The sequence below is a fragment of the Thunnus albacares genome, chromosome 18, assembly GCF_914725855.1.
Source record: "Thunnus albacares chromosome 18, fThuAlb1.1, whole genome shotgun sequence".
NCBI lineage: Eukaryota > Metazoa > Chordata > Actinopteri > Scombriformes > Scombridae > Thunnus > Thunnus albacares.
This window is the reverse complement of record NC_058123.1, coordinates 20,247,596-20,269,128: the sequence shown is the minus strand read 5'-3', so window position 1 is coordinate 20,269,128 and position 21,533 is coordinate 20,247,596. Positions and strand designations below refer to the sequence as shown.

Below are 21,533 nucleotides of genomic sequence, written 5' to 3'. Positions count from 1 at the left end.
CACGATGATGTTTTTTGGTCACCGGAACTAGGAGCAGAGTGAGCGCCCCTCTTTTTTCCTGCTGCCTCAACTCTCTAACTGAAAAACCGGCCAACAAGCAGCCAAAATGTGACTCGCCAACTGCACACAATCAAGAGTTATATCGTTATTTTAAACCTTCAGTTTCTGTTACAGTGGTGTACAACAGCACGTATTTAGTCATTTATCCAGTTCAAGTTTAACTTATTATCCAGGAGGACTTTTATCGTTGTCTGTTATCATCCGCCATTGTTGCAACATTAGCTTGGCAGACGGAAACCCAAACAAAAAACTTAAATCATTAACAGAATCGTTTCTGTAGTTTACTACCCTCACCTTCCTCTTGCTGCTTTCACCGACATGGCTACTAATCCTCCAGGACAAGGTAAATATATTGTTTGGGCCAAACGATATCGATATTGCAGGTCATTACTTTAACCATCTGCTTCTTACTGCAGGGGCGTAGCTACGATTTCTGCTGCCCCTGAACGCTTTTGGCTCTGGGGCCCCCTGAAAAATGTAATTTTAAAGCCGCTCCAACACTGATTCTCTGTACAGATTTTACAACCTCTCATCTCATCTTAGTGCTGAAACCTTCAGGACTGATACATCAAAGCTGAATGAAAATCTATATTTACTATAACAACTGAGGATATAGCTGAGAGTCTTTTTAAAATTAAGTGCTCATATTTTGGTATTTACTTAGCAGCCATGTACTGTCACTGTATTATTACTGAAAATACAAATGATATGATATGTGATTGTTATCAGCTGAAGTCCCGTATGACTGTCGTTCTCAAGCTGTTTCACATCAAGGACCTCTAAACTGATACAAATTAAACCACAGACCCCCATTTGATAAGATTTTCTCCCAGGGTCCTCCATCTGATGCTTTTAGATGTTTTATTACAGAAAGTGTATGAAACCCATGAGCTAAATAGTCATACATTCTGTCATTGGATGCAGCAGGAAGCTGTTTTCAATGAATAGCATAATATCTAAAGAGCCAGATGTTTCCCTCAGGAGTTGCTATAAACACACTTAAAGTCATCAGGGGCTAGAAACATGACTTAAAATGAACATTAACTTTGCTCCATGTCTGCGGGGTGTTCTCCTTCTCTCCATCAACTTAAAAGATGATAATATATCAGTGTTGTTTCTGCTGCCACCAGTGGTTAAAAAGTCAGTCAAGTGAACTCCCCTTATTTAGGCTTTTCTATCTGATTTACCATTTGTCATAACAACTTTCTTGTAGTTAACCCAGTCAATTGCATTTAGTCATAATGTTGCACAATATCAATTGATTTAAGTGGTATTAGGTGATGCCATTTGTGCTCTTACATATTGTTCTGTCCCTTTCTCTTTCCCTGTTGTCATTCTGTCTCTTCCTCTTCTTTTTTTTTTCTCCATCCAGCCTTCCAGAATAAGGCACGGGTGGCAATCCTGGCCGAGCTGGAGAAGGAGAGGAGACGGCTAATGCAGAACCAGTCCATGAACACTCCAGGGGCCAGGTAGAGATAGTATTCAAGAGTTTCCTCGTAGTCAAAACCTTCTTAAATCTGCTCATTCATTTTCCATAGCCTAAAAAGTTAAAAACGGCCATTACTTGGTGTAAGAACTGTCAACATGAAGGGAATGTCAGTGTCCAGTTACACATTATAAACCATTCGTTTCCCCTCACTCTCTCCTCCCTCTCATCCTGCAGCATCTCACTGTCCAGACCGAGTATGAAAGACTTCAGAGACAACGCAGAGCAGCAGCACATCGCTGCCCAGCAGAAAGCCGCCCTGCAGGTGAGCCACACACAAAACACAAAGACATTACTTCAAATTGCTAGTGCTGTCATTAATTTGAAAATAAATCGGTGCTCCCCTAATTTCTTTATTAAAAAGTATTATTTTGTGTTGATTTTTATAAGGTTTGGATTCGTACAATGTGTTTATTTAACTAGGTCTTCATTTCTGAGGCAACAGTTTGTAATGTTGTTTTGTTGGTTGATGCATCAGCAATTCAGGCAGAAGTTATTGCCAATCGGAATCACAAAGGCATCTGCTCTGAGTCATGTTTGAACACCAGCCGAGGACCCGTCGTCAGCTTGAATAGAGGCCTGAAAATCATTATGAGTTATAAGTGAGATTTCAAGGCAACATGAGACATCTTACAAAAGAAGAGGCTTGATAGTTACTGTCTGGTTGTTGGTGCGTCACTTTCAAACACTTTAGTGTGATGTAACGTGTCGAGGGCAGAAGTCTCAAAAATCTTTGTGCCAAACACAAAAACTTCATCGAGTTGAACCTTCTACATTCTCTACAGACACTAACTCTAACAGACATGTTTTTTTTTTTCATGGCTACTGAACTAAAAGGTGTTTATGTATTTTAATGCGACGATTAAAACATAAAAACAACAATTTACAGGTTTTATGTGCCAGACTGTTTCTTGGCTCTGAGTAGTAACTTCCTGGAGACACTGTGAGGTTGCCAGGCAACCAGCAGATAGTAAAGAGTTCCTTTTAAGATTATGTTAAATGATCCTCATTCAGCTATGTAGCACCAACCTTTGCTTAACTGTGTCCTCTCTTGCAGCATGCGCATGCACACTCAACAGGCTTCTTCATCACTCAGGACTCCTCGTTCGGGAACCTCATCCTCCCTGTCCTCCCACGCCTGGAGCCCGAGTCGTGACCTTTTACCTCTGCCCTGATGTAGAACAATGCTTTGAAACAACACAGACCCGCATCTTTCTCAGTTTCTTCTTTTAAATCTGAGATTAATGGACAGTTGTTTGTCATGTTGTAAACAATTTCAGGTGAAAAAGTGTGGATCTATCATTTCTACATTTTCCAGACTAACATGGTGGCTGCTGATTTGAGGAAAGCTTTAAAAACACCCTGATTAAAGATCCAAGATGGCTATGAAGCATCCTTTTCAAGTGGTCCAGGGGCTTAAAGCAAACTACAGAATGCTCTCCTGCTCTGTTGCCTATCACGGCACTAATCACACGGCTTTCCATAAAGTGCACATTTTGTCAGGTTTTTACATTTGTAATTGATTTGTATTGATACTTGGATAATAAAATTGTGACCTTAAAAGTTGTACATGTAGTGAATTTCAGTTTTTATGAAGGTCTTAATAGCAGTAAGAACCTCTGTGCTACATTCACATTATCTTATAAAATCAAAAAGACCTGCAGCTGAACTTTGCCTTTAATACCAATAGCTGGATTTCACTTGGACTCAAATCTTTTGACTAAGAATGACTTAATATACCGTGCAAACCCCCAAAATAAAAATTTTATTTAGAATACAATTCTTTCCTGAAAGCATACAGTACCAAAAGTTTTGACATTGGATGGGAAAGTGCGTCCAAACTTTAGACTGGTACTAAACTTTAGAAGGCTTTAAAATGATTTTAAATTATAATATCATTTTGCAACAATTTCCCCCATTATTCCTTCACTAATATTAAAATATTGTAATTGATTTTTGGATCAATTTATTCTCTATAATTTAATTTAATAGGTTTTATTTTAGTTCAGTGGTTTACTTTTATTTTATTTATTGTCTTTGTGATAAACTTGAAGCACACAGCGACACACGATGGAAATATCTAGATTGCTGACAAAGATAAGTAATCCAATAGCTGTAACCCTTTCATTAGTCATTTACACAATGGATTTTAAGTCTGAAGACCTGCTTTAGTGAACAAAACTGAATTGAAATATTTACTTCTCTGACATGTAGCTATTCTTCCCAGAAAGTTTGGAAATAGACAGAAATCCCAGGAGCTTTCTGTTCAGCAGCAGATTAACTTGCAGTTGAATGTGTTGTTATAATATAAATAAAAATATGTCATATTGTCAAATGTTTTTTGATGTGACTTCTGACCTCCCAGCCATGCAAAAATGTAATTTAAACTAATATGTTAATGATATAAGAATAATCATAGTAACATTTTTTTTTTACATTTAAATGAATATTATTTTTAGCGGTGCAGTGGCTCTAGCAATGGAAACGATGGCCTGTCAGTCAGTCTATCTATTGGTTCATCACTTTAGTCCAGTGACTTTACCTCTAGCTCCACCATGAGGTTGAAATTTGCGGCTTTGAGTGAAATATCTTGACAACTATTAGACAGCCTGCCATTAAATTTGATACAAGACATGAGGATAAATTGTAATGATGTTGATGATCTCCTGACTTTTCATCTGGCACCATCATTATGTCAAAAGTTCATTTTGTCCAATATTGGTTATGGACAAATTATTGCAAAACTAACTCTTAGTCTTATTAAAATGAAAAAGACTTGACACAATTCACTCAGATTTTAGTAATGTATTGTTTAAACACAGGTTAGCAGCACACAAAACAACACACACAACAAAATTAATACAGTGTATTACCATGCATAATCTTTTTTTTTCCAGTCTGAACTTTGAATCCTTAAAAAGTCCCTTATTAATCAACTGGAATTATAAAGTGGTTTGAGTAACCACCACCAGTTGCTTCATAATGCTGATGTTTAACTTTGTTATTGCTTTTCAAAGATTGGAACTTGATTATAATGTGCTCTCTTGACAGCAGTTTAAAACAATGGTAAACACTTTTGCTGACACTCGTAAAATTTAAAAACAAATAGCTTTTTCTTTCCGGAGTTGCAATTTTGCATGAGTGTTTCACAATCACAGAAGAAATCCACTGGACAGGAAAATAACACCTTATTTGTACACCGACAAATGTGGCCAGAATGCAGTGCAGATGCCTTACATGATCAAAAGTACATGAGATTGTGGAAAAGTTGGTGTAACAAAAAAGACCAACTTGCAGCCTGTAATGTGTTCAGATGGTACAGGACATAACTGTAGAAGAAGAGAATCCAAGGGTTAACTTTTCCTTTATTTGGATTTCTTTTTATATGTACAAGAAGTATGCAGTAGTTTGTGCATCACAGGCCTCTTATTATGAGAAAGAGTCAGTCGGCACAATATCTGTAGCTGTCACTTTGACACAATGGGCAGCAGTTCTCCTTTTGCCTTCATCGTTTTGATCTTGGCCTTAATGTTGTCATCCATGGCCTGTCGGCAGCGGTGGGCGTAATGTGCCAACGTCTCCTCCTTCTCATCCCACGGTGCCAGTGCGTGAAACACTTCTGGAGCGGCCAGGCTGAGCTCGGCTATGGCTGCCGTGCGGGAGATGGTGTTGCGGTCCACGCCGACCCGGTCGAAGGCCACCTTCATGGAAACGCTCCGTCGAAATTCCTGGAGGGCAGCCATGTAGCGAGCAATCACACCCACCACGTTTTTCACTGGAGAGGAGAGACACATCAGCACATAGAAAAAGCAATATTTAGTAACAACCATACATTCTACTGTACTGGTACTGATATCGGTGTTATACTGTTATGTCCTTACTCCTGACTCGGGTGTTTTCTCCATCCCGGGTCCCCTTGCTCTTAAGGGTCCGGTGGCGCTCCAGAGGGTGAAGCTCTATTTCGTCGAATGAGTCGAATAGTGTTGGCGAATCAAACCCTGTCACATCATCAGAGGAAGTCATGTGTGAACTTCCTGGTTCCATCTGATTAGAGCAGCGAGGCCACCTCTTCTCTAGAAGTAAAAATGGACAAAGAACGACTCTGAATTTCAGCCTAAGATACCAACAAAAAGTAATGTATTGCAGCAAAATGGGTCTGTTAGCTTATAACTATGTCAAATGACTTCTTTTACTCCTTCTGTCCAATATTATTTACGTAATCATTGTTTTTTCTTACTGTTTGTATCTCTTTTATGGATATTTTTTCACTATTATGTAAGACACTGTGAGACAATTTTGCATAAAAGATACTAGCGAATAGATAGCAGCGCCGTTTTTCAGTTGGTTTATTCAACTACTTCCTCTCTCGATGGATTTTCAAAACAAACTCTACCTGGTCGCAGTTTGTCCTGCAGGAAGTCACAGATGAGTTTGGCTTTCTTGGTGAGTTCATGCTGCAGCAGCTCTTTGTCCTGCTTCAGACTGCAGATCATCTCTGTCATCTGCTGGTTTCGGTTATGTTCAGCACAAAGTAATGCTCGCAGCTTCTCCAGCTCACTCTGGGCCCCTGCAGATTTTACACACACACATGCACACAAAGAAACCCACAAATAATAAGTGGAAGTAAGCCAGACAGTTGGATTCACACATACATGCGCAAAAGATAAGAAAATAGCAAACAAATAAGTGTTTTAATAATCGTATGACTCTTGTGTTTTCACTTCTTTTCAATTAGAGAAAACCCGCATCAGACTTTCTTGAGTTCCGACTTTTGCCTTCATTGTTGTCATATAGAAATGTTCCCATGAAACAACAACATATCCTATCATTGCGTGCAAGTTCTGCATGTTTTTCTAAGCCTGATAACACATCTGTACCTGCGGTCCTCTCTGTAGTCTCTTTGGCAGAACAACATCTCTCCACCTGCTCTGTGGTCCTCGTAGTGCAGCTGCCTCCGACCAGTAGCTCCATCTCTGGCTCCACTAGCCCCTCACACACCAGATCCTGGACACGCTCCCCAGAAGGGTCGCTGAGCCGTTGGGGCTGAGGGCAGGGTGGTAGGGCCTTGTTGGGCAACAGTGTGTGTGTGATTGGTGCTTGACAAGCCTGTGAAAGATTGACAGCGTCTGTCTCTGCCATCTCCGGGCAAACGATGTCAGCAACAGCATCATAATCCTCTGCTAAGGTTGCCTCCTGTTTGACCTTCTTCCCTGCGACTACCCCCGAGCTTGCCAACCCTCCTGGTGTCGCACCTCTCTTCCTGGAAGGGCGGGGCTTGTAGTCCCCATCCTCGTCTGTGGCTGACGAGTCACATCCAGCAATATCGAACAGCCGGCTGCTGAACTCCTCTCCCTCTGATGCTGCTTCGCTGCAGAATAGGTCACATGATGCCCTCGCTGCCACCTGGAAGGTAAGAGAGTTAGAAGCTGAATCTCCATGTCCACTTAATTCCCCTATTTCAATACAATTCAATTCACCTCACATCTCAGCTTTACCTTTTTGGACAAACGCCCTCCAATAAACCTCTCCTGGCCCTGGCTGGTATTTGCTGAGCCTGTGCAGCTGTTGCTATGGTCACTGAGGGGCCAGTGGTAGGCATGTCCAGCGGCACAGCCCCACACCGCAACAGGGACACTGCTGCCATGGGGATGGGGTTCTGGTGTCAGCACGTTACCGTAGGAAGCACGGGTGAGGTGCTGCAGGCTGGGGATGAGGTTGCAGATGGTGCCGTGACTGTGAGCCCAGCGGACGAGTTTACACAGGCTGTCAGAGGTTGTATGAACCAGGTCGGACATGATGGAAAACTACAGCAGGGAGAGAGAGGAGAAAGTGTCAGCAGCTGCTTCATTGCTGTGCTGATCAGTTTGATGAAATGCTTGTAGCACGTACTGTATGTTCAGCCTCAAGAAAACACAGGGCCAGTTTTATGTAGATTGCAGGCAATTAGGCCATGTGGCCTGACCACTGGGAGTTTAAGAGTTGTGAAAGCTGCCAAAAAACATCAATCACTTCATTAAGGTTTACTGTTTTAATGAGTTTTTTTTAATATATATATTTCTTGCCAAGTTAGCATACATTTAGATGATGTTACTTGTGCAGCCAGTTTTCCCGTACATGCCATGATGATGTTAAGATCTGTGATTCAACTGACCTTTTGTTATTTTCATTTGACCATTAATTTTTTTTAATCAATTTATCCTTCATTTTTATGTTAGATGTATTTTATTTTTATGTTTATCACTCTTGTCCATAAAAAGAGAGAGTTAAATTGTGGGCCAAAGGAATTAAGAAATAAAAAATAATTCTAGTAATTATCTCAATTGCTTTTTACTGAGTTGGACCATTAAAGGGTGACATTTTTATGGAAGTAAACTTGTTGCAATTCCTTTCCTTAAATACTTCTATATCAGAATCTGCATATTGTCAATACTGAAACCTTCAGTTCAATTGAGAATATTAAGAGGTAGATTATATCATTGTGATTAATGCAAACAGTGGCCCTATACAATAGTGCAATTTGTACATCTACTAAATATGTATATATATACAGATAGTAATGCATATAGAGAATGATAAAATGGACAGTCCTTACATTTCATAAAGAAATTAGTTTTTTTTTTTTTTGTTTGACAAATTGACAACATCCAAAGAAAAAAAAATCTCACGCACGTACATAAACATAAACAGGCACGCACAGCTGGATAAGTGCACTATACATGCAGTAACTCTGACTTTAAACTACAATCAAACCAAATCTTGTTGATCATCAGACTGTACATGTCTGTCATATGTGTCTGCAGGCAAACCACAGTTCATCAGGTACAGGAACAAAGCCCCATCACATTATCCTTATTAACCTTTTTTTTTAATCACAAATTAAAACCTCTCAGCAGTGAGTCCAGGCAGGTTTCACATCATCATCGTCCTCAATTATTCCGCATGTGTCGGCCGCTTCAGACAAAAGAGACTATTAACCTTGTTATGACTCAAATACTGTTTGATAAAACAATAATATCATATCATACGTCCAGCATTTGTTTAATTATTACATTCTTTGTCTGGAAGGATTAACATCACCGCAATCCAAGTTGAAAGTCGCTTTACTGCCAGCAGCTGGACAGGAGGAGGAACTGTTGTCTCCTCTCACTGTGTGATGTAACACTGTCCTCTACTGGCTGGACTGATTATATTAAATTATATTATTTCCCTGTAAACAGAGGAAACAATTCATACAGTTAGAAAGGATTTGGCATCTACACTGTGCGTTTTTGGCAGTGGATTAATTTGAATTTGAACTCATTTGTAGCTGCATTATAGATGGCAGCCACTTAACATATATCACAAAATACAAAAATAAATAAATAAAAGAAACAAATACAATTAAAGGCTAAATTATATACAATAACTAAGTAGACTAACTCAAATACATATAGATATAACCATAACTATCCCAGAGAGGATGTCGTTTGTCCTTTGCATAGAATAATAATTTCTGTCTGACATGGTTTTTCCTCAAAAAAGTTCAATTACTTCGTTAGAAATGTTCAGAGTTTAATTGCGAGACATGCTTATAAGTTTATTCTTATTCTTTGTATGTTGAAGGTCTCCTGTTGCCACATCACACTTGTGTAAATTGCTTACCGGACATGATTGGCTTCCAACATAGCTGTGATGTCATACCTGTTGGGACGCTCAAGTTTAAGGTGAGCAGGGAGACTAACTTTCTCTCTTCAGCAGTTGAATGTGATAACAGCCTTCAAGTGTCAAACTCTGCACGTGCATCATTCTGCACAGTGAAGTGGAACAACAAGAAAAACACATTTTTGAGAGGAGGACTTTATAGTTCAGTGATACTGAAGATCAGTCTGTAATTAACTCTTGTCACGTGGTGCAGGTAAATAAATTTGTCTAACCTGTAGCCCCACTTTAAGCTTCATCCTTGCAATGCAATATGTGCGTTGAATCAGGTAATGTAGCCCATTCAGAGGAATCCCTATAGTTATGTTTTAGTAAACCAGTAATGAACTTCTATGGGACGAAATGCGGGAACACAAAAATGAATTGTATTTTCTAAAAAATAATTAAAGCTGCATAATTAAAACACAAACAAAACAAAGCATTCATTTTCAGTTTAATTTCAGTTATATGTTATACTCGTAAACCTATGACATCATTCGGTTGTTATGTTTTATAGCATAAATCGAACATAATGGATAACTATTTCTCTACTTATTTTAAGTCATGTTGAAAGATATCTATGTGCGTCCAGTCGACAGTCTATAGAAAAACATGTAGGACGATACATTTATACGAGTATGTCTTTTAAAACGAGTTCATGTGGGTTTTTTCCATGTATGAATCCAGTGACTTGACTGAACTTGCTCCTGGCTCCACCCTCCGTTAGTCAGCCAGTCTACTACGTGTTCGGACTGGTGCCTTTAACTTACAAGCATCTCGGGGGAGAGAGGAGGAAGAAAAGAAAAAGGACTTTACCCTGGCTCTTATGTGGAGAAATAAGTCAGCCACGCACCCATCGCAAGTCTGACAACTTTAATCTTCAACCGGCATCTTCTCTTGGATTAGAAAATATCATGTAAAGACAGGTTTCCTCTGCGTTTTCCGACTTGGATTAAGTTCTGCATGGAAACAAATGATATTTGAACCCGCAGAGAGGAGCGGAGAGAGAGGAGGTGTCGGGTACAAGCCTGTGTGTTTCTGTTCTTGTTCTTTTATGCATGGATCTCGGATCAGTTTGATTGTGACAAAAGTGTGGAGAAGTAGCGCTGTTTTTGTTGCTGCTGCTGCGTGAAATAAATCTCATTCAAGTTTCAGAGATTTTAAAGGTTTAATCCGGGAATAAAAGCAAGTATTTGAGGTAACATTGCAGTGAAAAGTAGACACAGAAACAGAAAAAGACACTAAATAAGATTATTATAAGTGAAGTTATGGCGTTGAAGGCCAAAGTGTTGTACGACTTCCACTCTGAGAACCCAGGGGAGATCTCCATAACAGAGAATGAGCTGGTGACTCTGTTCAGTGAGGAGGAGCTGGAGGGCTGGCTGGAGGGGGAGAACAGCAAGGGGGAGGCTGGCCTCTTCCCCGCCTCCTATGTGGAGATCATCAGGGACCACATCACCTCCAACACCAACAACGGTTTCTCTTCGCCCAAAACCAAAGTGACCCCCACCCACACCTCCTACGCTCCCCCTGACCCCCAGTCTGCGAGAGGGCTCGGGGCAGGTAGTGGTGGCAGTGGTGGAGGCAGCTTCCACACCAGCCAGGGCAGTGATGACGACTGGGATGATGACTGGGATGACAGCTCCCCGGCGACCATTGCGCCCCAGGGTCTGGGCAGCTCGCCCCCCTTGTACCCGGTGACCACCTCCTTGCCGGGGCGGCGCAGCGGCGCCCAGCAGCATCAGCAGCAGCAGGCCAAGAGCTCAGCCACGGTGGGGAGGAACCTCAACAGGTTCTCCACCTTTGTCAAGTCCGGAGGGGAGGCCTTCTTGCTTGGGGAGGCCTCTGCCTTTGTGAAGGATGGGGACAGGATCTGTGTGGTGATGGGGAAGCATGGGCCCGAGTGGCAGGAAGACCCATACCCGTTCACATGCACCATTGATGATCCCACCAAGCAGACCAAGTTCAAAGGCATGAAGAGCTACATGTCCTACGGCCTGACCCCAACGCACACCAATGTACAAGTCAACCGCAGGTAGAGGCTCTCCTTCTTCTTCTCTTGTTCTCACTCTTGGGTTTCCATTTCTTTACCATATCAGGCCCAAATATTCCTGTGATCACAATTGTTCCTACGAAATGGCCAAAACAGAGCTGACCGTGGCCTTTTGCCCGCTATATCCCCAGGAATGTCCCTTTTCCTCTCTGAGATTCCCTCTGTACCTTTCGCATTGTTTCCTTGTCAGTAGGTCTGACGTTTACATTTCCCAAAACATCCCCAGAATTACTCACACCTCTTTCTTTTCTTCTTCTCTGTAGGTACAAACACTTTGACTGGCTCTACGCCCGACTCGTGGAGCGTTTCCCTGTCATCTCGGTGCCACATCTGCCCGAGAAGCAGGCCACCGGCCGCTTCGAGGAGGACTTCATCTCCAAGCGGCGGAAGGGCCTGATCTGGTGGATGAACCATATGACCAGCCACCCTGTGCTGGCACGCTGCGACGTTTTCCAGCATTTCCTAACATGTGGGGCAGATGAGAAGGCCTGGAAACAGGGCAAGAGGAAAGCAGAGAGGGATGAGCTGGTCGGGGCCAATTTCTTCCTCACTATCAGGTACAGTTGGAGACTGCGTTAATTACTGCTTTAATACAGAATTTGACATTTTTTATTACAAGCCTATAAAGTAAGCAGACACAGAAAAGCCTTTGACTTGTTTTATGTTGTAATAAACTGTATTTTACAGATGTATGAAGCTATACAAGAAGTTTTTTTCTTTCGTCCTTCGACAATCTATAATCTAACAAGTAGTTGTTGTAGATGGTCGTGGGTTGCTGCTGATGATGTTTGTTATGCAGATGATATGACATCACATCCTGATATTTCCAGCAGTTTAACTGATCTAAAACACCAAGTTTGTCGCTAATTTTCATCAACATTAAAGAGTCATACAAGAAGAAAAGTATTGAAGAAGAAGCTTAGTGGCCTACATCAACACCAAGAAGCAGGAATCAGATCAGAATGCAGTGTTGCTGTAACAGGGGTCAGGTTTTCAATAACTTGGAAAACTATGTCTTCACTTTTGTGTCACTATGTGTCTTCACTTTTACACAATCTACATCTATAACTGAAGGAAGCAAATTTGCCCCTATTCCTGGAGATTGTAAAAGGTAATCTGGGAAATGTAGGCAATCACTAGCTGAAGTAGATATGAAAGATGTGGCAAGTGGAGAGAAAGAGGGGACACTTAAAAAATAAACACTTCATAGTGTGTCAAAGAGGTCAAAATCAAGTTTGTGGTGTTGGATTACATAGTTTTATTTTCAGGTGTTCAGGTCAGTTGAGGATATTTGCCCTTTAGCAAGCCACTGTTATCAGTTTTCCTTGTTTCATTGTGATGAAATAAAGCTTTCGTCACTGGGAGTGGCTGATATGAGGGTGAGATAAGCAGATGACTGGAATAAGCTGCTCTACCAAGTTTGTGTAATAAAGACATAAAAACATAAAGAAACATAAAAAAAACATACAGGACTTTCAGCATGAAGCCACATGATCTTAATATGTAAAATACATTCTCATTTCTCCGTCAGCACGCCCGATGTCCCACTGGACCTTCAGGAAGTTGAGAGCAAAATCGAAGGCTTCAAGACCTTCACCAAGAGGATGGACGAGAACAGCGTGGTCGTGAACGCCACCATCAATGAGTTCGCACGCAAACAGATTTCAGGATTCAAGAAGGAGTACCAGAAAGTCGGACAGTCCTTCAAACTCCTGGGGCAGGCGTTCGAGCTGGACCAGCAGGCCTACTCAGCCGGTCTGAACAAGGCCATCGCCTACACTGGTGAGGCCTACGAGATGATAGGAGAGTATTTTGCTGAGCAGCCGCGCCAGGACCTGGATCCCATTTCTGATCTGCTGGACCTGTACAGAGGACACCTGGCCAATTTTCCTGACATCATCCATGTGCAGAAAGGTGAGGATATGTGTGTCTTTATGTAAATGTTTGTAAATGTAGAGGAACTTGTCTTGTATCTTAATGTGATTAATCAGAGTTTGAGCACCTACATTTCCACTTAGTTTGTAGTACAGTAAATGTCAAAGATGTCTCCTCCCTGAAAAGGAAAGAAATAGTGCTGTGTCGAGGCAAGCGATAAGGGAAGTACATGGAAAATGTGACATTTTGACAAATAAAAGCATGATTTCAAGAAGTGAAACAGATGCAGGACCTCGCCTATGTCTATGTCTTGCCACAGGGAGTTCAGAGGTCAAAGGGTTGTCTTCAAGTAGAGCTGGTAGGGACTCAGCAGTCAGGAGTCTTGCTCATTGAAACTTCTGCTGGGTGGAGGGTTGCAGACATAACCCAGGGATGAGTAATAGTAGGAGGCCTCACGCTCTCTGTTCCCTTGCCACAGACTTTAATATCATGTGAAACAAGAGACTCACAGATTTGTTTATTTTAACTTGCCTTAAAAAATAATTAATGATGTATCTAACAGCCATCCAGCCTGTAGCTTCCATTAATCACATCAATGTAAAGGCGAACACTATACAAAGACCCAGATTCTGACTGTTTCCTAACCAAGCGCAACATCTGTTTTCATTTACTGACTTGAAATGTCAATGTGGGTCGAAAACTGAAACCCGTGGCCAGTCCATTGTAATGCTGGGAGCCTGTACTTGATCACTTGAGAACACACAGAAAAAAACACACACACACATACACGCACACATGTACAAAGGACTTGCAGAGGAGTTAGCTTGTTACTTCCCTGCAGGTTGGGAGGAGGGAGTTGCTCCTGGCACGAAAAGTCCTGACGTTTGCCAATCCTAGAGGCACTGTTTCTATAGTCCGCTGAGCTCTGTTCTCTTGATACAATCACAGCTCCGAACTATGGAAACACTGCCTGAATCCCAATAGACTCTGACTGACAGGACTTCACCTACTTCCTGATTGACAAATGAACACATTGTTTTATGTCCCACATAGAGCTTAAACCTCTAACAACTTTGAACATTTCTCTCGAGTCTGTTACACTGGCACCCACTGTTTCTCTAAACTGTTAAGTAACAAATGTTTTAAGATGTATATAAAGTACTTACTTTGAATCAGTGTTGCCAGATGTACAATAATTATCATATTTGTACAATAAATTTACCTGCTGTACAATGCACTATCAATAATACCAAAAGTCCTACAATATCTGATCATTTTGTGACCCTTAGTATTAGTACAGGGGAACCTGTATGTGCTATGTCCCACAAGTTAAGTCAATTGCCGCCTTCCAGTGCTGTGGGAAATTAAAAACTCACATCTACAGAACAGAAGAAATACGCAACAAATTGGACAGTAGCCTGGATGTCTAGAGCAACATCTAAACATCACACTGTTAAGTAGCTTCTAACATGCATGTTTTTTCTCTGATATGCTTCCTTTGATAAGATGTTTTACATTAGTCATTTAGAAATGTTTTTTTAGTCATATTTGTGACTGCGCATCTTCAAAGTGGGACTTTATGGCGCGTCCATGAACACAGCATGTGTTATAGCCAGCACAGGCAGCGCACCAGACCATGTTTTCTGAAATTACACATTTACGCCTATTTGTGCTCTTGGTTATGATTCGCGTATAATCATTTTCCCCAAAATATGATAATTTTAAGCCTCTGGTACAATACTTTAACATTTCCCATCTGGCAACGCTGCATTGAATAATAATTTGTATCTGATATGGTTTTTCCACAAGAAAAGTTAAATTATCTTGTTAAAATCCATAAAATGGCATCTCCTCTGTCTCCCTCATTAAAAATTCAATATATGAATATGCAAATATTTTTCATTTCTAAAGTTTTCCTGCTAAACACAAGATATCTCCTACTTCACTCAAAAGTCCATTCCCAGTGTATGTGCAATGGAGCGTTTCCAGTTTCCACATCACACTTGTGTAAGTTGTTTACTGGACCACGATTGGCTCCAAACTTGTTGTGGTGTCAGAAGTCCTGCTCGTAGGCCCGTTCCTTAAAATCAGATCAGTAAGCTCAAGAGAAACTTTCCACTTTTCAGCATATGAATGTGAAAACAGCCTTCTAGTGTCAAACTCTGCACGTACATCATTCTACATAATGAAGCTCAAACATTCAACTGTAGGAACAAGAAGAAAAACACATTTTGAGTGGAGGGGGACTTTAAGTTTAGATCAGGCTAAATTTAGCGTTTGGAATTTGGTCTCTGTAAAGTATGACCTCATGGGAAATTTGTGTTGATGAGGACCCAAACAAGAAGGGGTTTCTTGCTCTCAACTAAATGAAAATGTACAAAAGCTGTACCCTTACCTTAAAGTGGCAGTTTAGACATTTAGTATTGCAATTCCTTTATGTTGTCGGACATGTAAGAGGCAGTTTAAAAATCAGAATCAGAACCTGGGGCTGAGAGCGCCTGACATTTAGTCTCTAGTAACAATTTAAAGTCTTAACTCCAATTCGAGATAAGCCTGATGACATTATCCAGGTTAGTTTTTCATACTTTGCAAGATTCCTTTAAGAGCCGCAGTAGACCTCCAACAGTGCATGTGTGTAATTAAGTAAATTAACTGACTGTAACCTTAGCTTAAACAAGACAGACTCATAGTCTTAAAACAATTGTTGGTCTTAAAACAATAGTCAGGTCTCCACATGAACATTTAAAGAGGTTTTGCTTGCTGTAATTAGTCCTGCTAATTATGACCATTAAAAGATGCCTTGTAAAGGTGCTTACAATATAACTGATGTGGGACAAAATCCACAGTCTTCATTTTCTGCAAAAATAGATTTAAAAGTTTATTTGAAGCTAATATGAACTTACTAAAAAGCTTCTTTAGTATAAATTCCCTTTTTGTGTTTCCCTCTTGAGCCTTGGTGGAAGGATAGTAACAAAAAGAGAGAATTTGGCACTAGCAAACTGTAACTTCCAAGATATCCATTTGATTTGACTAATTTGGATGGCTGAAGCTTCATATTAGCTTAGAATAAACTTTGAAATACATTCCCCAATCACTTACATTGAAAGTGCATTATAGGGGATCTCTTAATGGTCACTGAATAGAAGGAATAATTATGGCAAGAAAAACATGTGTCAATGTTATGTGTTATGTGTTGTTATGTGACTTTTGTTTTAAGACAGAATTAAAAAATGGTGAACCTATCCTTTAACCACCAAGCCTTTAGATTTAACAGATATTATTGTAATTTGGTAGTGAAAGCAGAAGTTTTAAGTGATGTCATTTTTTCATAGAATGTTTCATAATTTCTACTTTCACAGAAAATCACATAAAGCACTGTCATCATTGTTGGTTATCAGCACGGTTATCATTTCAGGAAAGCAAGTGAGCAATGCTTTGTGAAACAAACGTTGCTGACTGTTTTTACAGTAGGTTGATTTGTGGAAGGAAGGGTGTTAATTGTAGTCTGTCAGTCTTCTAACTTTCCATTTAATTTCAATGAAATCAGTTAAAAAGTAGTTTGTGAGATCTTCTAGCTATTAGACTAGCAATTGTATGAAATACACATTAGTCTAAACTGAGATATATGAAAGCCCAGACTATGTCTGCATAATCCTTTGCTGCCGTCATAGGAAACTTCTTGTTTTTTGCGAGTGTCTGCTGAGTAACACCAATGAATCCGTCCCCACAATGCAAAGTCTGCACTACTGTCATAGACTTGAAATAACTACCTTTAAGAAATGGCCGGTTTAGTCACAGTTTCCATGACATCTGATTTAGTGAAGGGCCCTCATTGAGAGAAATGTTTGCGTTGGTGCAAAGATACAAACTTTTTCTCTAACCAAATAAACCATTTGATGACGCTCTTTTGATGTAACACCCCAGAGAAAACCAGACTGCAGAGGTTTCACATTTTCAAAGACATCAGTCTTCATTTCTCTCTCAGCAGATCTACATTACATTCCACAAATATCTGTCTGTCTCATGTACTGCTGAACATTTCTCCAGTAACAACCAAATTACGGAAACATGGCAACATTGCAACGCATATTAGCTGGAAGAACTGCTGCTGGGCAATTAAGGCAGACAGCTTTGTTGACCAAAATGTCCCTGTACAGTATTGTCCGACTTTGCTGGTTCAGTCTGTGAGGTCCAAAGGCTACATCTGATTTGAATGAGCATAGATTCCTGGGCCTCTTGTCCTGTGTTGCCCTGGGACTGCAGGAATGCAAAATGGAGCGGTCTCAGGATTAGTTTCCCCTCCTCCTCTTTTCTTCTCCCTCTTTTCCTCCTTCCTTCCCGGTGATACAGCGAGTTGAAGAGAAAAGGGAAGAAGAAGAAGAAGAAGAAGGGAGGGGTGTGTGTGTGTGTGTGTGAGGGGGTGCAGATAGTTACAGAGCTCAACAAGTTTCCCACCAGCCAACAGTACAAGAGTTCAGATTACAGCCCCATAATCGGCTTGGCTGAGAGCAAAGTCCAAGTTCATTTCAGTTTGTAACAGTGTACTGGTGCAGGTATGGTGTGTGTTTTAAGTGTGTGCATGTGTAGATAGACAACACTTTGCTTCTCCTTGTTAAAAATTAGGTCAAAAAAGTCAGGAAGGAAAGCAGTGTCAGACTACCAGCTAGCTCATCATTTCCTCCTCTTGCTACCATCTTAGCACTTTTTTCAAGTTCCTCTTGATCTGTTTTTCAAGGGTCATGTCTATCCAAACTGTTCTACTTCCCCCCCTGAAAATTTAGTCACACTTATGTGAAAATTTGTGATTCACGGCTGGGTGTCGGGTGCCTTCTAGAAAACCTGGAAAAAGTATGCAGCAACCAGCACATTCCTGCAGTATGAAAAAAATGTCATGATCAGACTCGAGGTCAGCTCCGAGAATTTGGGTGAAAGACAAAAGCTGGTTCTTTTTTTTTTTAACTGTACTAGCAATTTTTTAAAGGTAGAAAAACGCAAAAATCTTCTGACTTTTTGCCCCGCTTTGATTTCCTTTTGACTGTTGAGAGCAGAAGGCCTGATGTCACTTCTAGGCTAGACACTGTTCCCCTAGCTTCAGCTCTCTTATTGAAGTTTTCTTTCAATAGTCTTTCTGAAAAAGTGGAACTTGTGGTTCATTATTCTAAGATATATGAAGTGACAACTCTAGCACATGTTAAAATTTGCACCCTTATGATTTTAATAAGGTTAAAGAATGATTCATTTAGCATTTAAAAAGCTGTAGCTTCCGGCCCAGCAGTGTGCTTATAATATATTGTACAGTAGGCCTTTTTCTATTTTCCATTAAATTTAGATGCTATTAATGTTAATAGTAACACATGTTTTTTCAATGACAAGTCAAAATGGCTGCTGTGAAAAGGCCTATTTTTTCTCCCATGTCCTCTTCTGATGTCATCTTTCCAATTTTCCAACTACAGCTGTAATCTCTGCTGTCTAAAAAGAATATATATGCTCGTTTCCATTCTCGTAGCTTAATTGTCTGTTTATTAATTGAGCTACAGCAATGAGATGGTTAGCTTAGCTTAGCATAAAGACTTGAAGCAGGGCAAACAAGCTAACCTGCTCTGATCAAAGGCAAAAAATATCTTTCTACCAGCACCCTTAAGGCTCACTAATTAACTAACTAATATTATTGGTAAAAGCTAAGCTAACATATCCTGGCTTTAGCTTCGTATTTACTGTACCGACATGAGAGTGGTATCAGTCTTCTCATCTAACTCTGGACAAGAAAGTGAAGGAGCATATTGAAGGCTATTTAAAGGCTGCTAAAACACAAATAATGTATAAACAATATTGTATATATTTTTATAATCCTTGCCTTGACAAATGTGTTACTGTTTAGCACCACACATTATCTTTAGCAAGGTTATGGTGTGGTTGTTTTCCTAGTTACATGTCAATGTGATTTTGAATTAAATCTCAGAACGTAGAAGTTCCAGTTTTACTTTGGCTCTCTATACTTTGTGTACCCGCCACCTTCTCTCAGTCTTCTCTATGTCTTTCCCTCCCTCCCTCTCCCCTTCGCTTTTCTCCAGGTGCGCTGACCAAGGTGAAAGACTGTCCGAAGCAGGAAGGTGAGCTACACGTCCGCTGCAACATAATCTCATGCGCCACACTGGCGGAGATCCAGCACTTCCACCGCACACGCGTACGAGACTTCCGCTCGCAAATGCAACACCACCTCCGTCAGCAGATCGGTTTCTTCCAGAAGATCACCGCCAAGCTGGAGGACGCACTCCAGAGATACGACAATGACCAGTAGGAAGGGAGGGAGAGAAGAGAGAAGTCGAGACTACAAAGGCTTTGAGGAAATGGGGAGAAGCCTGAAGAGGGGAGAAGACAGGATGATTGATGGGTTCATCCTCCAGTAATGGAGAACATTGTATCATCCTTAAGAGAGAAAACCATGAGACTTGTGATGTGATGGATCCTGGGGCCGCTACAAGTGTTAGATGAAATATTCCAGTCTGTAAAACAAAAAAATATATAGGCCACTGGACTGTGGAATGACAACTTCTGGGATTGTGTGGACAGCTCTGATGAATGTAGCAGTAACATGGATTTCCTGACACTCCAGGCACATCTTGTAAGTCAGCGGGACTGCGACAGATATTAAAAACAGCTGCACTCAATATGACAGGGCTGCCTCTCAATTCCTGTTTTCAGGATCATGTGACATCTCCATGCCTCCACTGCCTCACCACTTCAATCGGGAACACATTTATCCTGACAGAAATGTAGAGATTAAACTACCCAAATCACCTAAACTGGATGTTTTCATGATTGAAAGACTGGACTAAATAAATTTAATGATTTTTGTTATCTCAGTTTGTGTTTGCTTTTACTTGAATGACCTGCTCAGTATTGTTTTGATGGGATGTAACAGTATTCAAGTGATTGTAAATTTCAGGCAAAGTGGGTGTAATCTACTCCGTGTGATATTCATTACAGTTTGAAATTTGACCTATTTCTGATGTTTAACATCTCTTAAACAACTCAGACGCTGTCACATCTTTAAACCCGTTATTGTTTTGGATTTTAGTTTGTGTCGCCTGACTTAACGCAAAAGTGGATTCAGCTCAGAGTGATTTTATGTTTTGACCGAGTGGCTGCTTATTTTAAGAAGCAGCTCCACAGTTCTGTTTTCTTTGGGATGTTTTATGGAAACCTGAGGTTGACATTTGTCTCTCTGCTTTCCCTCAGTCCGGCAAGGTCAGAGGTCAGGCTCCAGGGTACAGACACTTTGATATAGTGGATGTTTTCTGGCATGAAGGTTTTGAACCCACATCTTCCAGTGTAAAGCCATTGAGATGTATGACTTTTTATATGATGATAAGATATTTCAAATTCTTCTGAGGGCATAGTTTGTTTGTTTTTTTTGTTAAAAAAGCAGACAATCCTGGGGAAAACTGGCATAGTCTATGCGCTGCTTTCTGCCCATTCATCTCCGTGAAATCAGGTCAGATCAGTGGTGTATATTGCTGTCAACCACAGTGTTTGCTTTTTTATACTACCACTTGGAGGGGCGCCAAAGTTGGAAACGTTCAAATTCTACACATAGTGGCTGAAAGGATGGTTGCCCTACTTTTTATGCCAACCTGCTACTCCAAAACATTCCTGTTAAAGCAACCAGTAACCAGAATAAGATCACAGACGTTGTTGCGAGTTTGATTTCAGTATTTTGTTGCTATTGAAGGATCCACCACCAGGTGGGTTATAAAAACATTTTCAATAAAAGTTGACATTCTTGAGAAACTTTCAACATACAACATTCTGTACTGATTAATGAGCCTGACTCAGAGCAGTCACTGCATTCAATTAGAGGGGGGTTGCTGGATGAATACCCAGAGGAGGGTTTGGATCTGGTAAATATAGCCAATACGCTCCCAAAAGAAGGAGAATAATAGATCATAACTGAGATAGTCAATTGAATGCGTTACAATGGTTTACAGTATTTTGTGCTGTCAGTTTTACCTTCAGAAACTGTTTCTGGTGAATGTTGTAATTTTAGGTGTGACTTCACATTCCTTTACTGGGATTTTACTCAGTGTGGTTTATAGTGGAGCAAACCAACAGTGTAGTTGTTGTTCTCAACACTGTTCACTTGGATGAGACCGTTTTTTAACACTTTTAATGTAACACAGCTGGACAGCATTTCAGTGCCTAAATGAAAGTAGAATGTATTTTAATGATGTATCTCTACAAAGGCTTTTATTGTCAGCTGTTTTCCCTAAATATAACTTATAACTTCACTTGACCTGTTTTGTGTCTTTTGATGAATATTAACATTTTGTTTATATTCAGAATATTGAAATATTTTGCTTTTGAGTTGTCACTTGTTAACTC

At 40.5% G+C, this 21,533-nt stretch overlaps 3 protein-coding genes across 9 annotated transcripts; 2 read left to right on the top strand and 1 right to left on the bottom strand.

Annotated features, from left to right (window-relative positions):
• The first annotated feature begins 33 nt into the window (after positions 1–33).
• On the top strand, positions 34–3,115 carry LOC122969049 (ints3 and nabp interacting protein). Its single transcript, XM_044334626.1, has 4 exons — positions 34–403; positions 1,433–1,529; positions 1,724–1,811; positions 2,604–3,115. Exons 1-4 carry the CDS (start codon positions 379–381, stop codon positions 2,700–2,702), a joined length of 309 nt encoding a protein of 102 aa, XP_044190561.1. The 5' UTR covers positions 34–378; the 3' UTR covers positions 2,703–3,115.
• Positions 3,116–4,336: 1,221 nt separating this feature from the next.
• LOC122968303 lies at positions 4,337–8,876 on the bottom strand. Of its 6 annotated transcripts, none has more exons than XM_044333426.1 (7): positions 8,596–8,876; positions 7,436–8,497; positions 7,042–7,350; positions 6,424–6,949; positions 5,940–6,113; positions 5,428–5,619; positions 4,337–5,321 (listed from the first exon to the last, which is right to left on the bottom strand). In XM_044333426.1, the coding sequence occupies exons 3-7, from the start codon at positions 7,339–7,341 to the stop codon at positions 5,014–5,016; spliced, it is 1,500 nt and encodes a 499-aa protein (XP_044189361.1). In that variant the 5' UTR covers positions 7,342–7,350; positions 7,436–8,497; positions 8,596–8,876; the 3' UTR covers positions 4,337–5,013. The 6 variants fall into 6 exon arrangements, with proteins under 6 accessions (XP_044189361.1, XP_044189362.1, XP_044189364.1 ...); XM_044333427.1 differs by having other exon boundaries at positions 8,430–8,497; XM_044333429.1 differs by lacking the exon at positions 8,596–8,876 and having other exon boundaries at positions 6,424–6,652; positions 6,749–6,949; positions 7,436–8,589.
• A 120-nt stretch (positions 8,877–8,996) lies between these two features.
• LOC122968302 (sorting nexin-18-like) lies at positions 8,997–21,439 on the top strand. 2 transcript variants are annotated; one of them, XM_044333423.1, is made up of 5 exons: positions 8,997–9,440; positions 9,911–11,258; positions 11,540–11,833; positions 12,808–13,190; positions 19,223–21,439. In XM_044333423.1, exons 2-5 carry the CDS (start codon positions 10,492–10,494, stop codon positions 19,447–19,449), a joined length of 1,671 nt encoding a protein of 556 aa, XP_044189358.1. In that variant the 5' UTR covers positions 8,997–9,440; positions 9,911–10,491; the 3' UTR covers positions 19,450–21,439. The 2 variants fall into 2 exon arrangements, with proteins under 2 accessions (XP_044189358.1, XP_044189357.1); XM_044333422.1 differs by having other exon boundaries at positions 8,997–11,258.
• Positions 21,440–21,533: the final 94 nt, after the last annotated feature.